This window comes from Oncorhynchus kisutch, linkage group LG25 (genome assembly GCF_002021735.2).
Source record: "Oncorhynchus kisutch isolate 150728-3 linkage group LG25, Okis_V2, whole genome shotgun sequence".
Lineage (NCBI taxonomy): Eukaryota > Metazoa > Chordata > Actinopteri > Salmoniformes > Salmonidae > Oncorhynchus > Oncorhynchus kisutch.
This window is the reverse complement of record NC_034198.2, coordinates 12,249,478-12,274,127: the sequence shown is the minus strand read 5'-3', so window position 1 is coordinate 12,274,127 and position 24,650 is coordinate 12,249,478. Positions and strand designations below refer to the sequence as shown.

The window sequence follows — 24,650 nt, the reverse complement described above, 5'->3', positions numbered from 1 at the left end:
AAGTGTGTTTACCGCAGGCATAAAACAGAAGAAGATATACGTTCACGTCACCGTTGACCGCGAAAGAGAGAACTGTCGTTCATACTCGTGTGATATTTAATTTTCGTGCGGGTTTTATCATGGTTATTTTGAGAGTCCTTTGTAAATGAAATGTTATTTGTAAGTATTCTGAGATGAGTTGTGTTTGGACGGTTTTGGAGTGCTTATCAAGAAACATTTACTGTCAAAACTGCGACAAGAGTTAGCTAACCGGTCATCTGTCAACGTTAGCAAACTAACCGGTCACCTGTCAACGATAGCTAGCAGCTCGTCCATCGTGTGACAACATTTACCCGTATTTGTAAATCATCTAACTACATTGACATTAAGGTAAGCGGACATATCCATGAACAGTATATAATATTAACTACTTTGGCAAGCCGCTGGATGTATCCCAAAACAAAGTCAAGTCTGGAAGTTTGACAGTTCATTTTTCGCGGGATCCCGCCCACTGTAAATTACAATTGGAGGTGAGGCTCCTAGCCTCCTTTGAACCGTGCACCGATTGGTTCAAATTTGAAAAGGCTACTGAAGTGACATTTGACATTCTGCCTGCCTGTACAATTTACAAAGATGATTGTGTGTAGCAGAGACCGGTGTGTACATGAGTAGCCCATTCTGGATGAGAGAACAAGCAACACTAGTACTAGCAACGAGCAGTTATTTCTCCCGCTTTGTTGGGAGCCATTTTGGAATTCTGAATTTGTAATGACTAGGGATAATTTTTTTTAGTAGTTGATAGCTGACTCATTTACTCTTGTACCTACTGCAACGTGCCCACACTTTGAGGGATACTGTTTATATTGGGAAGTTTGAGGCAGAACAGTGCACCTACGCCCACTGGCTGCTCTACACCGTGACTCACGAGTCTGTATGCGGCATGAAGTCAGCTAATTTTCGCTGCAGCTCTCCTGATCTTATTCTGTGGATTTACAAGTTGTATTTACAAAAGGCAAGTTAATGGTGTATTTGACTACACAAATGGAGAGTAGCTTGATAACTAGGCTGCTCTTTACTACATACTCTGTCTGTAATTAGTCTGTTTGTGAATCTCACTGGTACTTTCTTGTCTAAATTCAGTCATTTGCTTTGTTTACACTACATGAGATGTGACTATGGAAGTTAGGCTAGTTTACATGGGGTGACAGTTCAGAGTAGTTGTTTATTTCATTCATAGCCATACAGGTTAACAGTACCTACCTGGGCGGCAGGTAGCCTAGCGGTTAGAGCCAGTAACCGAAAGGTCTTTGGTTCGAATACCCAAGCCGATAGGATGCCAGAACAAAAAAAAATCAAGGAATTGATTTAACCCTAATTTGCTCCAAGGGGCGCCGAACTACTATGGCTGACCCTGTAAAACGACACATTAAACTGCATTATCCGGTGTATGTGACGATAAAACATTTTTTTTAAATGTTTTGGGGCAGAGTTTCTACAAATATTCTCATTGTTATTTTGTATGGAGAGATGTTTATGTACGTGTAAAGATGAGGATTGCTTATTACGTCTTTAAAATGGGTCTGTGTTCTTACCATGTATTTCTGTATGTATAGCTTGTATAACTAATGGCCGCCGGATGTCTGTGGTTCCGAGTAGTACAGGTCCCACCCAGCCCTCTCATCACACTGTCTGGGTGTGACTTGAGTAAACTCCAAGGCTACTATTGCACAGCCATATACTTAAGTGCCATTAGAAAATGGACCCTGTCATGATGCAGCAAAATATCTAGTTTCTGAGGCGAGTTATTAAGCAGAAATTGGTTTTGGGGTAAGCAGTTACTCCTAAAAACATTACTTCTACTAATTTAACTGCTACCTTTGTTAGTTAGGAGCTCATAGTATTGTTTGAATTGATGGGGTGAATATGTACTACTGGGTTGTAAAAGTCTCATGGTTTGGCTCTTGCAGTCTCATTACTGAGAAAAATTGGAGGCTGGACAGGCATGGACCATTCAAAAGTGAACTCGTGTGCCCCACCCCCAGGGAACACTGGCTATACCTACTCTCACAGGTGAGTGTGCATGCAAAGCTGCCAGTCTCAAGGCCCTGAAAGAGGGATGTCCTGAATTATTTCAATAACTTTCCATTTTAAAGGAGGGGTTCCAAAACCTCTTCACCCTTTCCAGCATTGGAACAGCTTGTGCCTGCATCACCTCTTTTTCTATAGCACTGTTCATGACACTGTTCACACCCCTCTTATTGGTTGAAAGAATTTCAGGTTAAAGCTTATTTCCTATAATTCTACACATTTTGTCATGGTGTGCTAAGAATTTTTCAGTTTTAAAGCTATTTTTCTTGCAATTCAATACATTTTGCCATGTCTGTGTTCATGTGCTATTTAAGTGGCAACTATCTATGGGTTAAACTTAAATAACAAAACGTTAGCTGATCTGGGCTAGTTGAGCCAAAGTTATAAATAGCTCTAAGGTATGCAATGACAAATTGATGATACACTACTCAATTTCGAAAAGTGCAAATTGTGCATTCTATTACAACTTTCAAGAGTATTTTTATTTTCTATTTTTTTTATTTTTTTTTAATAAAGCTGGACTGAGTATTTTATTTTTTGGGGGGGGGGGGGTCGAGCGGTTAGAGCCCCACAGTTTGGGAACCACTGGTTTAGTCGATGGTGAGCATAAATTGGCTTTTTTGTGTCAAATACCCTAGATGACTTTGCTTTGACCAAGGGCTTGTTTCAACAAATCACACTGGTAGGACTTGCATGCATATGTTTCTCAGATGTTAATTTTGATTTGAAATGTTATTTGAGTAACTGTAGCCCAAGGTGGTTTTCCAGGATTGCACTTTCTGGCAATTTTTTTTTGCCTTCTAACAAAATAAATGTCATGATTTTATTCATAAATTCCAGCTCTCATTCTGAGCTGTGTTTATATAGTATTATGTAACCTCTCCACGTGTATTTGGCAATGTTCCCCTTTCTGAAAAAGAGAAGTGCAAAGCGGATATGTGTCAAAGACCCACTGGTTTGTTCTTTGACTGGGTGTGTCTGTGTGACTCAGAGAGAGGGTGTAGATGTTGGAGCTGTTGCACGTGATGTGACAATATTAGCCATTTTATTTCACCATCTGCTCTTAGAACACACAAGCCTGGTAGACAAGTGCTCCTATAAATTTTCTCTGTTCTTTGCAGTTGCGTTTGGTCTAACTAGCTAATAAAACGGAAAGGTTTTAATTTCACTTGCCTCTAAATGGTAGATTTACATACTACTAGGGCTGTACCCAACTTTCGATTGGTAAATTTTAAAATCTCTTAATTTTTTTATTTTTTAAAGGTTTATATTGGCACATCCTATGTGTCTTGTTAAGGAGAAACATTCCCTCAACCCTGGCTCTCTTTACCTGACACATGTATGCATTGTATGCACGTGACCAAAGACCCATTCGCATGGGAGTAGTATTACTAGAGAATGTTGGTTATGTGATTTATTATTCCAGAAGAGGATTCGGACTGGATTAGTTGTTCTCAAACTGCCCCCTGTAGTTTAAATTTGTGTATTTTTTTTTTTGTAAATTGAAAGTTATGAAGGAAGCCTGGAGGTTTTTATTCTAGTTGTGAAGATAGTATTTCAACATGTCCAGGTGATAGGGCCACACTGATAGCTGGTTTCTAAACCATACCATATTTCCTAAAGTGTTGGCATAATATTTTAATTGAGGAAGTGTTATTTTAGCGGTCCGATGTACATCCTAAATACTCCGCAGCCTTCAGATGTGAGCTAAACCGTGTAATTGCACTTGCGAAGCAATTTTAAGGCTATTGATAATTCTCATCTTAACATTTTAGGTCAGTTGTATGCAGCTGCTTTGCAATCTATTAACAGCAAGGGATGCATTAAATGGGGGGGGGGATACTGATGCATTTGGCATTATTCCATTCATATGCCAAAACATAAACAATCAGTCATTGTGAAAGTTGATAGGCTACATGTAGGCTGTTCATATAGTTTATATGCAGCACTTAGTTACATTTATAGAATCAGTTATTGTTTTCTTGCACAAACTGAGAGAAACACTTGTCAAATGCCAACATTTCTCTTAAAACACAGGGATGTCAATTCGCACGGGACTAGTATTATCAGAGGACATTGGAGTTGGCCAAAAAACTAAGTTATTCTGCCTAGAATTGTTACATTCCTGCCATTTAAAAATTACTGACATGGCAGATTCGGACGGGACTAAAATTACAGTGGTGGTTTTGTGCACATAATTGCATTCCACATTAAAACTTATCCTGTCCGAGGCCTCCCGGGTGGCGCAGTGGTTAAGGGCGCTGTACTGCAGCGCCAGCTGTGCCTCCAGAGACTCTGGGTTCGCGCCCAGACTCTGCCTTAACCGGCCACGACCGGGAGGATGTGTTAAGAAGCAGTGCGGCTTGGTTGGGTTGTGTATCGGCGGACGCATGACTTTCAACCTTCGTTTCTCCCGAGCCCGTACGGGAGTTGTAGCGATGAGACAAGATAGTAGCTACTACCAATTGGATACCACGAAAAAGGGGGTAAACTAAAAACACATATCCCGTCCGAATAGGGCAAACTAGGGCTTGAACTATAGCCGTCTTTGCTGTTCTCCTGCCATAGTCAAGACAAAATTCTGTCCCCGCAAAACTAGAATAGTCCCAGTAAGCAAAATGACATTGAAAAGACTAATAAAATATGTGTTTTCCTGATGTTGCAAATATGTATTTTAGATATTGAAATCGGGCTCATTTTTGGTTTAGAATGAAAGCTGAAAATAAGTAATTTTATAGATGTCTGTTCGGACCAACTCAAGACTGTTCCAATTTATAAACATAAATATTTGGTCTAGTACATAGACAATGTATGTGGCAATCAAGGCCGGTCCGCAACTGCTTCAAAAAAATAAGTCTGCATTGGTCCGTGCTTACTGAGGTGTTGCCTGAAATGGAATTTTCTGAATGCCTATCTATGTGGAAGGCCTACCGTTTGTAAAATGACTTCCAGACAGGTAAAAAAAATTAAAGACTTCCAAAAGACGTCGGCTTATGCTTACTAGGGTGTAGCCTACCATGTCAGCCTGAAATAGATTTTTATGAATTCCCATCCATGTGGTAGGCCCACCGTTTGTAAAACAGGCCATTGCATCGGCTTTATTAGTCCTGATTCCTGTGACAAATCAATTTGGCTATTTATGCTCTGAATATCTGCTACCCAACTTTCAGGAGTTATCGCATGCCAATTTGCAATGTGTTTACACAGCGGGAAATGCAAAAGTATTTTGTTTTTCATGAGCTTGTCAAATATGGTTAAAACCACTGATCATGACAATGGGGTGACACTCCTGGACAACAGTTGATTGTACGTTCCAAATTGTCCATTTTTACTTTGACCTGTCCTGTTTTTATGATATGTTGCTTAAAACATGACGGGTCATTCTTTGCTTGAGTGCCATTTTTAGGTTAGCTGATTTGAAATTGAGAAACGTGAGTGATGTAAAAAGTGTCCGTCTCGTTATATACATTTTTATCTCCAGCCTGTAGGCTACAGAAAATGCCACATACTCTTTCTACCACATTGTATATCTGCTACATGATTTAGTTTTTTTTTTTACTAAACATTGGAGTGCAGCAGAGATGTCTCTCTCACAGCGGCCTTCGCGAGGCACTCTGGAACTGGAGAAGCAAAATATTTTTGCGCTATTGACGAAGTGGGCACTGCTTATCCAAGGGTGGCATCTGCGCTCACCTAAAAAGCCCATGTGCCACTGGTTGAGAGATTGTTTTTGGGCAGAATTATGTGAGGTTTTAAGTGTCGTTTTGAGGTGCGTCTCGTTCAGTTTAGTGCCGAAATATTTACAGGTTGCTCAGGAGGTAAAGGGAGAGTCAGATGTGTGGGACATCTGACTAGCTGTGGAAAATACTGGGGATCAAGAAAAAGAAGGTAAGGAGCAAGTGCTGTGTGCTTATTGTGTGTCAAACAGGTGCTGTATAGACTACAATATATTTTTTCTGACTGTTTGAAAAAATTGTAAACGATACCAAGTTAACTATAAGCATACCAGAGTAACTTAAAACTTTAAGCCTTTATTACAGCAAAGACTAAACCGCCACATTCATTCGTGATTCGAATTTCCGAAATGGAACGTTTTATTTGTTTAAGTTAATTATACAAGGCTTGCTTTATTGTATTTTAAAACAAATGGTTGATTGCATTTCAAATCATGAATGACTCATATGCTGTGATGACATCAACAAATTAATGATTGCCACAGTAGCCTATAGAAGTGTTGAAATATAGGCCTAAGTAAGTTACAGTATTAAGGCTAAACTGGATGTGCTCTTAGGCCTACAGCTCGACTGTGGTTATACAAGGATGCTTTACTGCATTCGGGGAATATTCTGACCCTTTTTCCACATTTTGTTACGTTACAGCCTTATTCTGAAATGGATACAATTATTTCCCCCTCAATCTGCATACACTGCCCCATAATGACAAAGTGAAAACATATTTTTAGAATTTTTGCAAATGTATTAAATAAAGTAACAGAATTACCTTATTTAGTATTCATACCCATTGCTATGAGACTCGAAATTGAGCTCCGGTTCATCCTGTTTCCATTGCTCATCCTTGATGTTTCTACAATTTCATTGGATTTCACCGGTGGCAAATTGATTTGGACATTATTTGAATAGACACCGGTCTATATGAGTTCCCACAGTTGACTGTACATGTCAGAGCAAAAACCAAGCCATGAGGTTGAAGGAATTGTCCGTAGAGCTCGGATCTGGGGAAGGGAACCAAAACATTTCTGCAACTTTGAAGGTCTCCAAGAACACTGGCCTCCATCCTTAAATGGCAGTAGTTTGGAACCACCAAGACTCTTCCTAGAGCTTCCCCCCTCAGCCAAACTGAGCAACCGGGGGAGAAAGGTCTTGGTCAGGGAGGGGACCAAGAACCCCATGGTCACTCTGATAGCGCTCCGGAGTTCCTCTGTGGAGATGGTTGTCCTTTTGGAAGGTTATCCCATCTCTGCAGCAATCCACCAATCACGCATTTATGGTAGAGTGGCCAGACTGTAGCCACTCATCAGTAAAAGGCACATGACAGCCCGTTTGGAGTTTGCCAAAAGGCACCTAAAGATGTCTCAGACCATGAGAAACAAGATTCTCTGGTCTGATGAAATCAAGATTGAACTCTTTGGCCTGAATGCCAAGCATCACATCTGGAGGAAACCTGGCACCATTCCTACGGTGAAGCATGGTGGTGGCAGCATCATGCTGTGGGGATATTTCTCAGGGACTGGGAGACTACTCAGGATCAAGGCAAAGATGAGCAGCGCAAAGTACAAAGATCCTTGATGAAAACCTGCTCCAGAGCTCTCTGGAACTCTTACTTACCCCTTCCATCAGGACAACTACCCTAAGCACACAGCCAATACAATGCAAGCGGGGCTTCGGGAAAAGTTTTTGAATGTCCTTGAGTGGCCCAGCCAGAGCCAGGACTTAAACCCGATTTGAACATCTCCAGAGATCTGAAAATAGCTGTGCTGCGACACATCCCCATCCAACCTGACCGAGCTTGAGAGGATCTGCATAGAAGACTAGAAGAAACTCTCCAAATACAGGTGTGCCAAGCTTGTAGCGTCATACCCAGAAGACTCGAGGCTGCCAAAGGTGCTTCAACAAAGTACTGAGTGACGGACCCGGTCTTTCAAAGATAATTTGTAAAAATCCAAAACTTCAGAGATCTTCATTGTAAAGGCTTTAAACACTTTTCCATGCTTGTTCAATGAACCATAAACAATTAATGAACATTTACCTGCGGATCGGTCCTTAAGACACTAACAGCTTACAGACGGTAGGCAATTAAGGTCACAGTTATGAAAACTTAGGCCTCTTTTTAGTGTCCCATCTACTGACTGAAAAACAACTCATCTTTCTTTTGGTTTCATAACTGTGACCTTAATTGCCTACCATCTGTAAGCTGTTAGTGTCTTAAGGACCGATCCGCAGGTGCATGTTCATTAATTGTTTATGGTTTATCTCACCGCATTTATTCTGCGTGAACGTGCCTTAGACATGCTGCAAGGAGGCATGAGGACTGTGTATGTGGCCAGGGCAATAATTTGCAATGTCTTGTACTGTGACTCCTAAGACAGCGCTACAGGGAGACCGGACGGAGAGCTAATCGTCCTCGCAGTGGCAGACCACGTGTAACAACACCTGCTCAGGATTGGTATATCTGAACATCACACCTGCTGGACAGGTACAGGATGGCAAAAACATTGTTACACCAGGAACACACAATCCCTCCTCCAGTGCTCAAACTGTCCGCAATAGGCTGAGAGAGGCTGGACTGAGGGCTTGTAGACCTGTTGTAAGGCAGGTCCTCACCAGACATCACCGGCAACAATGTCTCCTATGGGCACAAATCCACCGTCGCTGGACCAGACAGGACTGGCAAAAAGTACTCTTTGCGGAGTTGTGGTTTTGTCTCACCGGGGGTGATGGTCTGATTTGCATTTATCGTCGACGGAATGAGCATTACACTGGGACCTGTTGGATCGGAAATGTCTGGTAACTTGCAAGTGCCTTGTTGGAAGAGGGGGTAACATCTCACCGCAAGAACTGGCAAATCTGGTGCGGTACTTAACGCAGATGGTGGCCACATCAGATATTGACCCCCCCCCCCCCCCCCCCCGTTAAGGGACATAATATTCCATTTCTGTTAGTCACATGTCTGTGGAACTTGTTCAGTTTCTGTTGAATCTTATGTTCATACAAATATTTACACGTTTGCTGAAAATAAACAGGGATGAGTGAGCACGTTTCTTTTTTGCTGAGTTTGTCATTCTGTCCTTGAGCTGTTCTTGTCTATTGATGTTTTGTGTGGACCCCAGGAAGAAGTAGCTGCAGCTTTTGCAACAGCTAATGTGGATCCTACTAAAATACCAATACTTAAAATCTTTTTTTTTTAAGAAATGTACATATTAGCTAAAATTTCTGAAGTACCTTATTGGGAAATTATTTAATCAATTTTAGAATAAAGCTGTAACGTAAGAAAACGTGTGGTCTGAATGAGATCCAGTTTCATAGTGCTTGATGGTATTTGCGACTGCACTTGAAGACACATTCAAAGTTCTTGAAGTTTTCCAGATTGACTGGCCTTCATGTCTTAAAGTAATGGACTGTCATTTCTCTTTGCTTATTTGAGATATTCTTGGACTTAGCCCTATTTGGTAAAATACCATCTTCTGTATACCACCCCTACCTTGTCACAACACTGATTGGCTCTAATGCTTTAAGAAAATAAATAACTTAACAAGGCACACCTGTTAATTGAAATGCAATCCAGTTGACTTCCTCATGAAGCTGCTTGAGAGAATGCCAAGTGTGCAAAGCAGTCAAGGCAAAGGGTGGCTGCTTTGAAGAATCTAAAATATATTTTGATTTAACACTTATTTTTGGTTACTATGTTTTTTCATAGTTTTGATGATTTCACTATTCTACAATGTTGAAAAATAGTAAAAAAAAAAAAAAAAAGGAAAAGCCCTTGAATGAGTAGGTGTCAACTTTTGAGTGGTACTGTTTTTGCTGTAGGTCGTTTTAAAAATAAACAGTCTCGGTCGACCAGTAGCTTATTGACCAGACAATCGACCAGTCGACTAAATGGGTCAGACCTACATACCACAGACAGTAGTTATAGGGGGTAATGCTGTTGTATGCCCGACCTAAAAGTCATAGTGAGAGGGAGGGAAATTGTGGGGAATATTTCAGTGACCAGGTTCGGTGATAATCTGCTGCTCCCTAGTCTGACAAATAGTAAGGAAATTATACTGTCTGTGTAGCAACAGGTTCTAGTGTCTTTTCCTTCTAGAGTACATTTTATTGTGGGATTGGCTGTAAATGGCTGGTCAGTGTTTGGCTTGATTGATTAACCTGGCTGCACAACTCTTGAGCAAATAGTTAGTCTCCAGGCGTGTAGCTTGTAAGTAGCCCTAGGCTTGCTTGATGCAGCATAGATCTGCGTTTCTGTAAGAAAGTGATAAGCAAAGCTATCTGACTGTTGCTATCTTATCGTGTTTGCTGATCCCTGCTCATGAAACATGATTGTTTGCACAGTCTTTAATCAGGATGGAGCTTGTCAGATCAAAATGTATTGGTCATGTGCTGAATACAACAGGTATATTATTTACAGGTTAATGCTTAGTTACGAGCCCATCCCCAACAATGCAGAGTTAAATAAAAAGGAAATAGTAACACAATAAACATGAGGCAATATACAAGGAGTAGCAGTACTGAGTCAATGTACAGGGGTACGGGGTAATACAGTATACACATTCAGTGCTGGAAAGGTACCCAATTCTCATACTAGAGTAAAAGTCAACATACCTTAATAGAAATTACTCCAGTGAAAGTCACCCAGTTTTAGACTTCTACTCAAGTAGTATTTTACTATCAAAAGTAAATGTAATCGCTAATATATACTTCAGTACTAAAAGTACAAGTGTAAATCATTTAACTCCTTATTAAGCAAACCAGATGGCTTTTTAAATTTTATAATATATTTAATACAATTGTGGATAGCCAGGGGCACATTTCAACATCTACAAACCAAGCATTTTGTGTTTAGTAAATCTGATAGATTAGAGGCAGTAGGGATGACCAGGGATCTTCTCTTGAGTGTGTGAATTGGACCATTTTCCTGTCCTGCTAAGCATTCAAAATGTAGCTTGTACCTTTGGGAGTTAGGGAAAATGCAAAGTATGTAAGTTGTCAAATATAGGGTCGAAAAGTGCAGATACTACAACATTTTTGGGGGTACCTTAAAGTATGGTGCAAAATACTTCAGTATCAGTGACTAGGCAATCAGGATCTATTGTAAACAGAGTAGCAGTGTGTCAGTGTAGTAAGGGAGTCGGTGCAAAACAATTAAATTAATAAAAGGGGTCAATGTAAATGGTCTAAGTAGCCATTTGATTAACTGTTCAGCAGTCTTAAGGCTTGGGGGTAGAAGCTGTTCAGGTGCCTTTTGTTCCCAGACTTTGCGCTTCTGTACTGCTTGCTGTGCTGTAGTCAGACTGTTCGCTCTGCTTGGGTGGCTGGAGTGTGACAATTTGTGATGTTGTCGGTCAAGAGGGAACGATTTGACAGTCACATGTTTCCTGGAGTTGGCTTAATGGACTATTGATTAACACTAAGATGGTGATAGACAATCAATAATTGTATTGAGTTCTGTCTACATAGAAATTCCTCTTTCTGTTGCCATTGATTCTTTTTTTAAATTTGATTTATTTCACCTTAATTTAACCAGGTAGGCTAGCTGAGAACAAGTTCTCATTTGCAACTGTGACCTGACCAAGATAAAGCAAAGCAGTGTGACACAGACAACAGTTACACATGGAGTAAACAATAAACAAGCCAATGACACCGTATTAAAAAAAGAAAGTCATGAGGTAGGCAATAAATAGGCTATAGGAGCGAATAATTACAATTTAGCAGATTCACACTGGAGTGATAAATGAGCAGATGATGATGATGTGCAAGTAGAGATACTGGTGTACAAAAGAGCAGAAAAGTAAAATAAAAACAGTATGGAGATCAGGTGGGTAGATTGGGTGGGCTATTTACAGATGGACTATGTACAGCTGCAGCCATCGGTTAGCTGCTCAGATAGCAGAACTGGAAGGAAAGGTGGCCAAATGAGGTGTTGGCTTTGATCAGTGAGATATACCTGCTGGAACATGTGCTACGGGTGGGTGTTATCGTGAACTGAGATAAGGCGGAGCTTTACCTAGTATAGACTTATCACTGTATGTTTTGGAATGAAGTCGCGATAGTTTTGTCTGAACTGAAACAAACCAGCAGATTGGTAAGAACCGTGATAGACTCCTGTCTTGTCCTTTTGTGTGAGTGAGAGGAAGAGCGACTGCTGCACCCATTGGCCTGGTCTCACTGAAGCTGTCCTGGGCCTGGCTCCCCTTGCCCAGACCCCAGCCTGGGAATTTGGGTAGGACTGCCTGGGATCTCTGCTGAGGACACACCGCTGTCCCACGCAAGGGCCTAGAGCACACTGGCAGGAGGAGCAGCAGCAGGCCAGGCAGAGGAAAGCACATAATTGGCTCTGCCAAGGCCCTGTGTAATCCTGGAGAGGCTTTATTTAGCTCAGGCGTTAGCAACTGGTGGTCCAAAACTGTCCCACAAGTGATTATTTTTTTCATTTTTATTAAATTGTTTTAAATTGACTCCAAGGTTTTTTGCACAAAAATGACATTGATTTAGTAAAATGTTTGTTTTTGGTAAAAACATGGCAAATCACCAGGAATTCAGCTAAAAACGAGTTTCATTTAGGAAATCTGTTAGCCAAGTATTCCCACAAATAAAGACCCATACAGACGGGTAGTGGTTAAGAGCATTGGGTTAGTAAACAAAAGGTCGCTGGTTCGAATCCATGAGACAACTAGGTGAAAAATCTGTGCCCTTGAGCAAGGCACTTACCCACAGCAACTTACAGAAGCAATTAGGGTTAAGAGAGTCTGCTAAATGACTAAAATGTAAATATGTGATCGTGTCTCAATGTAATCAAGGTATGAAATTGTTATTTTCTAAAAATCCTCTTTTGGGCTTAGTTGTGGTCAATTTGCAGTGTACAACTTATAATTATGTTCCAGCCCCCGACTATCCGCTCTGCCAAATATCGGCCTGTAGCTAAATCTAGTTCCCTACCCCCGATTTTAGCGAGTGACTGAAGACTCAGTGGGAGAACCAGAGGGCAGGGTGAGTTTATTTTTATGTAGGAAAGAGCCCCGCTAGTCCTTTGTTTATGGATTACCAACATTAGTTTATAGAAAAGTTCAGGGACTCATGTCTCATTTGTAGCAGGTCTCCCTTCTCTTCCTCCTTTTGTACAGTCAGTTGCACTTAAGAACTGGCCTCCCTTGTCAGTTTAAAATGCATAATGTAAGGATTGGTGTCATTGTTTCACAGAGGGGGGGGGGGGGGGGGGGGGGGGGGGTTGTTGAGTAGGTAAGTGGCTCGTCTGTCCCTGGCTACAGGAAGTGAAGTGTAGCCTAGGCTACATGCAGTAAGTGAAGTAGTGTTAGGTTGTCTGAGCTCTCCTGGCTCGCAGGTTAGTGTGTGGAGTGTCTGTGGGTGTTCATGATGTTTATTTCCCTGGGATGAGCGACGGTGACGAGGGGTGGACTCTGGAGAGCTGGGGTTGGACAGACCTGTGTGTATCATCCTCATTTCTGTTTCATTACCTTCTTTGTGTGTGTGTGCACTTGGCTATGTTTAGATAGGAGTGACCCTGCTTGCTATGTGCTCACCTTGAAGGTTGTGTGTGTGTGTGTTTTCATAGGGATTAGGTTTCAGGCTGTAATAGCCTGTCATGCATTGTTTTGGAAAGTTGTTACACTGTGCTAGCTATTCCCTACTTGGACTTCAGTTAGCCTTATGATCTTATCTGTCGCAAGTACAGATTTTGAAACGGTTCCAAAGTCCAACTGTGAATGCCGGACAGAGTTGTTCGTTGAGAGATGGCAGCAGTTTGCTTTTTTTTTTTTGCAAGGTTAAGTTGGGCATTGCCTAATAAATTAGACTGATGCCAACCTGGTTACAGTCTGAGATGATGCCGTTTTGTTTGGAACTTATCATCTGAACAAGTGCTACAAGCCAGAATGTTGAATAAAATGTAATTGGGAAAAAAGTTGATGTTAATACTCGATACCAAGGCATATTATCCAAAGTCAGAGAATGGTACTTGATCCAGCTACTCCTCTGTTCAATCGTTGGGCATCTTTTTAGTAAAATATTTTACGTGACAGCCATGTATGCATTAATAAAACAATCCATTTGACTGTTTTACCAATGTCACTACTTCACATAATGGCATTCATTTATTGGAATGGTACAACTCCATTTGATAAACTGGGCATATCAAGATGTAGCCTCGGTCTATTCACAATGCAGGTGACTTCATATTCAGTAGGAGTGTGTGCATGCGTTGACTTATTGAGCTTGTTTTGGCTGACGCCCTCTGTAGCCCCATGAATCTGTTTCACTTCCATGTGGGACTTATTTTATTGTACTGAACAACATTTGCATAGAAGTAGCTTATTTAATAAAAGTGCAGAATCTCTGAACCTGTAATGATTTCATTCACAAGCGAAGAGGGGTGCGGCCTGTTGGAGCCCTTTGGGGGAGAGGGAAAGAAGTGAGATTTTAAGCGAATTAATGTTTTTGGTGGCAATCAGCATATTTTGCGTTTCACAAAGGTACTAGGGTAGTGAATTGATGCTAGTAACTTCATGATGCTAGCAAGGAAAGTTAGCCTAGCTGGAAGCTACCGGTATCGTCTTGCATTGTAAAGTGTTCTAGCCTGTATGAACTTTTTTGAAACTGAGCAAAACAAATGTTACGTGTAGTGTCACAAATATTAATGTGTGTTAAGTTCTGTGCAGCATGAGGGAGCTAACATAATGCAGCCCAGACTCCGATTGCATGCTTGCATTGAGTGGAGCAGGCACGGTGCGTTCCTTGGGGGACATTGGCTGCGACACACAATTTACAGAAGTACTGAAAGTAACAAATTCAAGTACCATGTTCTAGTGTACAGGAATTGTGGTATACTGTTCGACACTGGACAGGGGAATACAATGGCAGCCTCAGTTTAATCATTGTGCTGACAGTACAATGTTTTCTGCCATTGGGGACCAATTGCACCTTCCTTGTTTTTGTATATTAACTGTAAAGGAAGTTGGATCATAGGCTCTACTTTAATATTTATGTGATGTATAGGCTACATAATATGGTAGTACATTTGAAGAAGTGCCCTTTTCAAGACACCAAGGACAATGAAAACCGAAGGGCATTGTAAATCGATTGAATCACAGATCACTGCGACTTGTTTGTTTTTTATTCTAATCTAATGCATTCCTCCCATCTTCTCTTCCTTGTGTTGCTCAGCTCCAGCTACTCTACAACAGCCCTGGACTTTGAGAAGGAGCACAGGATCACACCAGTCTTAGAGTCTCCCAGGATGTCTCGGCGGAGCCTGCGTCTGCACTCCACCACTGGTCTCTATGGCGACGACAGCTTGGACTCTTCTCTCAACCACATGTACCACAGCGCCTCCTTCAGTGCAGGAGGAGCCAGTCGCAGAGATTCCAAGTAAGCGATGTTGTAGGTCACCCTGTGGTTCCTTCAATTGATTTGGGCCCAGAAAATGTTACATCCAGGGTTTTCTATGTCTAATCGGACCGTCTGTTCTCTCCCAGGGCGTTGAAGAGTAGGAGGTCTCAGCAGCACTCTGTCTCCTGCTCCCAGTCTCTGCTCCTCACCACGCCCCTTAAGAGCCAGCATGGCTCCCAGCAGCACAACAGCAGCCTGCACAGCGTGGCCGCCAGCGACGCCTCCCTGCTCTCCTCCATGCTGGACAAGTCGTGTATCCAGGAGCGCACGCTGGTCGAAGGCTTCTGGGGCTTGGATGAAGACTCTGAACTCAAAGGTAATTTTTAGAAGGAACTTATCAATCAGTTACTTGTACTGTCCGCAACATCAGCCTGTCTTGAATGGATTCCTTTACAATGGGCGATCATACATTTTTTTAAATATTTTTTTAATCAAATCTGTGTTTCTTAGAGCGGACCATGACAGACAGTATGTGTGAGGCCAACGGAGGCATTAACTCTGCACAGACCCAGACCTCCATGGTCAACGGAAGCTTCTGTAAGGACCGCACGATCCACCTGGACAGAAATGACGCGCTCACTGCCTATTCCAAGCACTCCTCAACTGCAGCCCGCTCTGCCACCAACAAGCAGGCCCTGACAGCCCCCGCCGCCTCACCTTCCTCCACCATCTACGCCAGGGACAAAAGCCGCAAGCACAGGACGGGTGAGCGAGGCAGCCACAGAAGTACTATAACGTGTATGTCCTTAAAACGTGCGTTGTACTTGGGAGTGTGAGTTTTGCCTTCCCATTTTCGTTTTGAAGGAATATCATAGTGTAGATGCGTGAGTTTTGGAATTTCGGTTCGTTTTCTTAACATTTTGACATGTTTTGTGATTTTGTAAAGTGCATTTTGAACTAAGTTGACTTGATTTGATTCAGGTGTGCTGGTGTCCTTCTCGGACACCTGTGTGCGCGTGAGCAGGAGGGCAGCAGCCTCTGTGGCGTCCGTCTTCTCACTGCTCTTACAGAGTGTGCTGCTGAGGTCACGTAAAGAGGGCACAGGTATCAGGCTCTGCGCTGGCTCTGCCTCTTGATGTCTTTACAGCGCCAACATTTCCTCTCTCTATTCCTCACACACCTGCCTGGCAGCTTCCCACTTTTTTGTGTTATGAATGATGACTATATCAGTTAATTCACTGTTTTAGATGGGGGGGGGGGGGGCTCAACTTTTTCCTGCACTCTGTAACAGTGGCTTGTGCAGGCTGCCAATAAATCTGATAAAGCATGTTGCTGAAGCTTAACATAATCATGTCATCTGGGTCGTTCCTTTTTTAAATAAATAAAAAAATACCCTCTTTCTCTTTAGGTGTCCTGTGGTCAGCTTTAGACACCTGTCTGAACCATAGCAGGAGGGCAGCTGCCTTCACTGTGTGTTTAGTGACTCTGCTCATACAGGCTGCTGTGCTGAAGACGGGCAGTGTGGGCAGAAAAGTGGTTAATGGAGGTATTCCACTGCTTTTTTTTAGAGGCTAACCCATTTTTTTTGTGGCATCTGGGCTTCCACAAGGCGGGTGTTGTGTGTGTGTGTGATTTGCGTGGGTCAATACTTGATTTCAGGAATCTTGCTGCTTGCAGTGCACCAATTCTACATTTCACTCTTGCTTTCACTCTGTTTTTGAATAGATAATGGTGAATGAGTCTTCCTCCTGCACTGTACTCAACCTGCACTGACTCTGGAGGTTGCAGATGCTGTGTGAATGATCATGGTGGCTTTCACTGATTAACCTGAACTCACACTCCTTGTCACCTGCTTCTGACTCTTCTCCCTCTTTCTTTTCTCTCTTTTTCCAGGGGGATAGAGGCTGACACTACCACAGTTTATCCTGCCTACACCTTTCACTCCTTTTTACATTACACTACCTTTTTATATTCTGGTGTTTTCACTTTGACCACACAGATTTCACCCTCTGTTTCTCTTCCAAACAAATGGGCTGCTTTAGCTGTTGCCCTGGTGACATGCAAATGCTCTCTCTCGACTCACTATGTTCCTCAGCTCCGGTGAAGGGAAAGAGGGATGTTTTGAAGTTTGTCTATTTAGTTGTTTTATTTGATTTCTTTCTTATTGGTTATAGCTCACTCCAGCTACTGCGGAAGCATGAATGTAAATGAGTTGGGGACTGAGGGGAAACACATGAATCTGAATGGTGCTCTTTGTAAGTGTAACTGACTTTGACATTTTTGTTGACTTTGACATGTGTATTTTTTTTTTAAAGGTCTATAATGGACAAACATTTGGTGATTGGTGTGGTTAGTGAGTAGCCTACATCTTGTGCTGTAGCTGAGTGCTTCTGTCACTGGGCAACCCAGAGATGTAAAGAGCTTCCTCTTAGCCTTTCACTCACTCTTTGTGGCCACACACATCTGCCATTTACTGTTGTTAGATTTCTTTGTTAGCAGAAATGTCAGCCCTTCTGATGTTTTTATAATTTTCTTTAGTCTCTCAAAACAATGTAATGCGTTCTTTTACGCTTTTGCTGCTCATCCACACTGCTTACGATAACAGGTGACGACTGCAAAGGGAAGCAGCGCGTGGAGACGCGCATTGTCCAATCCTCGTCACGGGTCTGCCGGTCACACCATGTGTTGGGGGAACTGTGGCTTGCCACTGCTTACTCAGGTTACCTATTAAGCGATCAAACTCTGGCCTATCCTCATACACTTGAAATGAATGAATCCAGTTCAACCTTTTTAGTCCCTTGTTTTTTGTTACTTGGTTGGTCCCCAGGCTCCAGTGTGTTGTGGGCGGGGCAGAAGGCAGGCTCAGCTGTGCGGGCCGTGATGAGGAGGATGCTGTCTGTTATCTGGTTGGCAGCCGTGTCCCCAGGTCACCATTTTACCATGTTTCAAATAACTCCACACTCTTACCATGTTTAACCAGCCTCTCAACCTCTGGATAAACCTCTGCTTGGCCTGCATGTTTCCTCCTAGTTCTAGTCTCTCCATGGCTAGCTTGTGTGTCTTTCTACCTTTAAAACCTATTAGAATGGTGGCTTGGAGTGCAATCTAACCTTGCAGTTTAACAGGTGCTGCAGGCTCTTACAAAATACTGGGACTCATTCTTACCTGTTCCGTTTAATTTGCGTTTCATCATTTGAATTTGCTGTGTTAGGCTAGGAAACTACAACGGCTGTCTGCAGAAGTGCTTCCCCATCTGTCTGCTGCTTCTGTCCCTCTGGGCGGGAATTTTGATTTTTAATTCTGTTCCAAGAATGGGAGCAATTTGTCAACAGGAGTGTGATGGAGTACTGCGGTTAAACGAAAGATGGGCTCGCCCTAAAAAAAACGTACAAAAAAAATCTCTGCTGCACTCTGCATCTACGCTGACAGAGAAGAACACTGTTGCTCGATCTCCCCTGTCTGTAACTAACTCCGTAACCTACACTTTATCTCCTTGCCTCTTACCTCATCTGGTGAATGTACTTAATTACCTTATCTTTAGTGCTGTGTGGAAGTGCCTCTACCCCCTCCCACCTCCTGAAGAACTTCCACTAATCTGCTCTCCATGGCTTTCTTTTATTGTGTGTTCAGGGAAGTCGGCGACCGGGGCTTTCTGGTGGCTGGGGACCGGATGGTATCATCTGGCCACCGTCATGTCGCTCCTCAACATCTTCGTCTTGACACGGTGAGTCTCTTGGAGCTGCTGGAGTAACACCCGAGGCTTGTGGATGGGATACATGTGGGATGCATCACACTAACTAGGGTGTTCCTGTTTTTCGTAGGTGCCTTCCCAAGCTCCTCAAACTCCTGCTGATTCTGCTCCCATTCCTCCTTGTCCTCCTTGGTGAGTCGCACTGCTCTTGTTGTCCACCCCAAAGCCCTGCTGCTGGTTATCCATATTCTGTAGTACTGTGCAGTCACTTATTCTGACATATTTCAACCGCATTCCACTGCAGACACCTTTTTCTGTCTCATTTATCCTCCTCTGGGTTCTCCCAGCTCTGTGGCACTGGGGTCCGTCCAGCCTGCTGTCTGTGTTGCCTGCCATTAACATCACTGAGTGGAGGACGGCCTACTCCTTCAGTCAGACCCCTCTGGAACCAACCAAAGACAGCCAGCCCATCATGGCTCAACAGCCACCAGCTGTCTCACAGGTTGAAGTGATATTGATGCTCGTATTCATTCACCATTTATGATTGTCATCTTGCGTAAGACCATCTAATTCTATGGATGAGGCTAGTTGCACAGTTAGCTGACCTCTATCCTCCCATGTATGAGAGCAGCCAGGCAGTGTGCTGGTGTCTGTGGACTCTGAGCGCCTAGCCCGGTTGGAGCAGAGGCTGGCCCAACTGTGGGAGAAGGTGGAGCGAGGGGGCCGAAGGCAGGAAAACCAGCACAGGGAGGTGCTGAGTCTCTACCAGGCTGTACGAGAGCAGCTGGACACCCAGACGGACAAGGACAGCATGGGGCTGTGGGTGTCTGGCCTGCTGGAGGAGCGACTCCTTCTGCTGAAGAGTGGGATGGAGAAGGATGCAGCACTGCGGAGTGAACTGGTAAGATTATCCTGGTTGGATTGTTAGGGGTTCATTTTATCCAGTATATTAATTTAGCTTGTAATGAAAAGTAAACAAGTATACAATTCGGTACGCTTACTTGGTTAGCTTTTTTTTACTTTTTTTTTGCCTCTGTATGCTCATTCATCTACTCTTCCTGTGTTATTCAGAGTCAGGAGATTGGAGAGCAGTATGTGGTGCAGCAGCAGGGCCAAGAGTCTCGTCTGGCTCAGCTAGAGGTGCTGCTGCAGACACTGACTGCCAAGACAGAGGTACAGACTCCGAGCCTATACTCAATTCTATGCACTTACTTTACTGTAGAAGCTCTATTAAAAAGTATTTGTCATATATCCATGTTATGTTGCTTTTACGTCTTCAGGAGGTGCAGAGGAGGCAAGCAGACACTTCCAGTGCTACACCTGCACTGCCACCAGTTCCTGTGCAAGTCAAGTGAGTTCAGCACTTAACCCTTTTGGATTGTAATAATTCAATAAAATCATGAGGGGTGTTGAATATTCCTCCTCGTGACAATGTGTGCTCTTTCAGTGTGGGTGTGGACAGCGAGTCCCGTGATGCCTTGCTGGCGGAGGTGCAACTTCTAGAGGCGACGCTGGGGGGCATTAGGCAGGACCTGCAGGGGGTGATGGGATGCCAGGGCATGTGTGACCGCCTGGACACACTCCATGAAACGGTGAGTAGCTTGCTCTGTACTGTGCATGCATTGTACCAGGGCTTGACATTACCTTTTTTTTTAACATGTCCAAAAGCTCAAGTCACTTGGTTTGTAACACCATAGGCCAAAAAGGTGACTGAGAATTGGGTTGTAATGATACAAGGAACCACTTGACAAAATAATCTTATTACTGGTAATCACATTATTATCACTGGTATTGACAATGGAAGGCTGCTGGTCTCTTATCCAATGTGGTATATCTCCTGCTGTTGTGGCCTTGAGCAAGGCACTTAACTCGCCACAAATTAAAACACTGCACTGACAGGCTACTGTATAAAACACGTGGGCCGTCAACCTTCCATCTGGAGAGCTACTGGGTGTGCAGGCTTTTGATCCATCCCTGCTCAAACATACCAGTCAGTTTATCAAGGTCCTGTTTAAAAATAAAACATTGCATCCGGTTTTGTACAAATATATATATATTTTTTTACATGTTCATTCGGACAATTTAAATCCTATAATCTGCTTGTCCAACAATTATTTTTAAAATGTACTTGCTGACGAGAGTTTAATGTCGAGCCCTGTGTACCTTTCCAGATGGCCTCTCCTTTGATTAGCTGGTCCTGTACAGACACTCAATATGATTTAGTACTGAGATGATTTTGCTGGAGTTGTTTATATAAATCCTCTCTGACCTCTGTCTGATGGTGTCTGTCTCACTGTGTGGTCGTGGCAGGTGTCTGAGCAAGTGTCAGCCCAGGTGAGGACAGAACTGCGGGCCCTGTTCTCTCGCAGCGAGCAGGTCGGAGATTCCCAAACCAGAGAAAAGGAGCTGCCAGAGTCCCTGCTGCAGTGGCTCTCTGAGCGCTATGTAAGCGGGGTTGATGTGCACGCCTCTCTGACCTCCCTGGAGCTCAGCATCCTGCAGAACGTGACCCTGCAGCTGGAGAAGAGCAGGGCCAGGCAGGAGACGCACAGCACTGAGACTGTCACTCAGACGGTGATGCACACTGTTGGAGCCGCAGGGGCCGGGATGTCTGAGGAGGTAGGTTTGGTTTGGGGAATTTTGTGACGAAAGAACATTTGTGTAGTTTTTATTAGTCAAATTTTTTTATTAAGAAATCGCTAAAGCTTTTCCCAGTTGCTAAAATTTGAAGAGTTTGCCTAATTTCAGTTTGACTAAATTAAGTATAGTGTAAAGAAGTGTTCGCCAACTAGCGGACCACGGGTGACCGTTTTTATCTGCCCAACCTAAGTATTCCCATGCGTTATAGAGCGCAACGTGATCATATACATATGTAAGCAAGGTTTGAAATGCTTATGTTTTAGTCAAATATATTTAAAAAAATGTGGGCTTCTTGCGGTCAATTTGCAGTCTAGAAATGATTTGTAATTATGTTCTGGCCCCTGGACCATCCGCTTGAGAAAATAATCGACCCGTGGCTGAATTTAGTTGATGATCCCTGGTGTACAGAAGCATTGTACCCTCTAAACTGCTGTGAAATATATTTTCTATAAACAAAAAGGTTATATTTTCAGCTGTTTTAAAGCTGGTGTACAAAACCGGAAGTAAAAGACGCAAAAACTAAACTTAAGAACAGAAAGCATTTAAATGGCGCACATAGAACCGATCTACCGCTTCTTGGACTTTCATTGACTGCTCTAGCTCTTGTTTCAGTGAATTTGGTTGGGTCACCCAAAAAGTTAAGATTGACTGTTTTGGATTTGAAAATGATTTCATGCAATGTGATTGTCTGCACTATTCCATTTCCTCACCCAACCACTCTTTTCCTTTCATCCTCCTCCAGCATGTACAGATGATAGTGAAGAATGCTCTGAAACTCTACTCCCAGGATCGGACCGGCCTGGTAGACTATGCTCTGGAGTCTGGCGGTAAAGTTTCACAGTTGTTGTGATGGGGCGTGGCGACTAGTCTTTAAAAAATAAATCCAAATAATGAATCATCTACTGCCTATTATTTGAATGATCTGTTTGTACTTTGTACAGTAGTTCCTGGTATGACTGGCTTTAACATTGCCCTCGTTGTAAAATGGGTGTGGTTGACATTGTGTACAGTCTTGAAAGTGACATGAGCTATCAATGGCTGTGTGTGTTTCTGTGTCTACAGGCGGAAGCATCCTGAGCACTCGCTGCTCTGAGACGTACGAGACAAAGACAGCACTGATGAGTCTGTTTGGCCTCCCGCTCTGGTACTTCTCCCAGTCTCCTCGTGTGGCCATACAGGTACGAATCAAGTCATAGCACCACATGAGACGAATCTGAGTTTTATGATCTCCTCGTGATTTACTAGATTCATTACATTGGGTTTCCGTTCCTGATACTGCCTTGCCGACACATGGAAGACCTTTTCAAAAGTAGTCCATCCATAACATGGTTTAATCTTGAGCTCTCTCTTACACTGCAGCCTGACGTCCATCCAGGGAACTGCTGGGCGTTTCAGGGTTCTCATGGTTACCTGGTGATTCGTCTCTCCATGAGGATCGTGCCCTCTGCCTTCTCATTGGAGCACATCCCCAAATCCCTTTCGCCAACAGGCACCATCAGCAGCGCCCCGCGCCAGTTTACCGTCTATGTAAGCCATGCAAACCTCAACTACCCTGCTTACCCAATTAACATTCATGTCGGCTATTACTGTCTCAGTCATTCAGAAGCAAACCTAGTAGACACTCAAGTCAGTCACACACACATTTACTGTGAGTGTGCTCTGGTGAGGCACTCCTGATTGACACATTTTATTTCTGTGGGTCTGCTGTTTTTTAACTGTGTACCCTTGTTTCCAGGGTCTGGATGATGAGTACCAGGAGGAGGGTAAGTTACTGGGCAGCTACACCTACCAGGATGATGAAGATGCGCTTCAGACTTATCCTGTCACCGTAAGTACACTTCAACACTACCTCAAGGGGCTTGATTGGCCAGTGGAAAATGTTATGTTAGTAGTCCACATGGCATTTATCTCTAGTATGATTAGAGATGGTGACTTGGAAAGTTTTAGGTCTTGATACTTCTTACATGGCTTGAGTCTAAATTGAGCGTCTTCTGCTATCTATCCACAGGAGGAGAATGATAAAGCCTATCAGATCATTGAGGTTCGAGTGCTGTCCAACTGGGGTCACCCGGAGTACACCTGCCTGTACCGCATCAGAGTGCACGGTCAGCCCAGTGTCAACTGATGGCACAGATCAGACCACCCTGTCTACATTTTAATGTTCTGCAGATGACTGGAGCCAATTATGCGCACACGTAAATATGCTTGATCCACAAACTTTATCTGTGCACTAACTCATCCCACCAGGACAGAGGCTCTAACAGAGTGACCACAGGTCTGAATCGGAAGCATGGCCACTGGTGCCTGACTTTCGAAGGACTATCACCCAACCACTAATAATTTATTACATTTGTAAAACGGCTTTCATTTGACAGAATAATCTCAAAGTAACATTGGGCTCCTAAATAGGGGAGGAAAATATGGATGTGATTCTGCTTTACTACGTCAGACAAGATTTTATTGGTTAAGGAATGTTTCAAGTACATTTACTCAGTCTATTTATACATGCGCTATATGTGTTGACAACTGAATTCATGTGTGTTGAGCCCTTGTCGCTCATGGTGAAACCAGGGCCCATATCCACAAAGCATATCAGAGTAGAAGTACTGATCTAAGATCAGTTTGTCCTTTTGGATCATAATGAATAAGATCATATGGACAGATCCTAGATCAACTCCTCAAATGCTTTGTGGATATGGGCCCAGGTTCTACCATGTTCTTACGAACAACGGAAGAATGTAAACTTGTACATTTTGTCAATAGTTTGTCATTTTTAAGTCTACTAATATCAGTGTTGCTTTGAAATATGTATATGCTGCAATTATAAAATGTTATTAATTTGTTAGCATTTTTTAAAGGGAATTTACCGCTCAAGTAATTTAAGGATATCTTGCACTGGTCCTTTCAGCCACAGAAGTCAGGCTTTAGCCCTTTATTGAGTATCTTCAAGTGCCCAGTTGTAAATCTCATTGTTTGTCCCGAGTTACTGAAATGCCAATCTGTGTAATATATTTTTGTAAAGGCTTTTTGGACTATTTGTAAATGGTCTTGGGACTATACAGGTTTATTGTGTTTTATAATTTTATTTTTGTCTTTTGTACATAATTGTAATGTGTAAAATGTTCAAATAAAAACCTTGATTTTGATTTTGTAGCAGTCATTGACTTGTTTAG

At 42.9% G+C, this 24,650-nt stretch overlaps 1 protein-coding gene across 24 annotated transcripts; it reads left to right on the top strand.

Moving 5' to 3' along the window:
• Nucleotides 1–20: 20 nt before the first annotated feature.
• sun1a (Sad1 and UNC84 domain containing 1a) lies at nucleotides 21–24,623 on the top strand. 24 transcript variants are annotated; one of them, XM_031805321.1, is made up of 23 exons: nucleotides 605–991; nucleotides 1,947–2,049; nucleotides 14,982–15,185; nucleotides 15,293–15,522; nucleotides 15,657–15,911; nucleotides 16,128–16,250; nucleotides 16,555–16,692; nucleotides 17,321–17,401; nucleotides 17,752–17,865; nucleotides 17,974–18,072; nucleotides 18,777–18,870; nucleotides 18,968–19,029; nucleotides 19,185–19,339; nucleotides 19,469–19,738; nucleotides 19,909–20,010; nucleotides 20,118–20,188; nucleotides 20,285–20,429; nucleotides 21,148–21,456; nucleotides 22,220–22,304; nucleotides 22,540–22,655; nucleotides 22,837–23,004; nucleotides 23,213–23,305; nucleotides 23,486–24,623. In XM_031805321.1, the coding sequence occupies exons 2-23, from the start codon at nucleotides 1,982–1,984 to the stop codon at nucleotides 23,600–23,602; spliced, it is 3,099 nt and encodes a 1,032-aa protein (XP_031661181.1). In that variant the 5' UTR covers nucleotides 605–991; nucleotides 1,947–1,981; the 3' UTR covers nucleotides 23,603–24,623. The 24 variants fall into 24 exon arrangements, with proteins under 24 accessions (XP_031661190.1, XP_020316673.1, XP_020316682.1 ...); XM_031805319.1 differs by having other exon boundaries at nucleotides 630–991; nucleotides 15,657–15,944; XM_020461084.2 differs by lacking the exon at nucleotides 605–991 and adding an exon at nucleotides 35–369 and having other exon boundaries at nucleotides 15,657–15,944; nucleotides 17,752–18,072.
• Nucleotides 24,624–24,650: the final 27 nt, after the last annotated feature.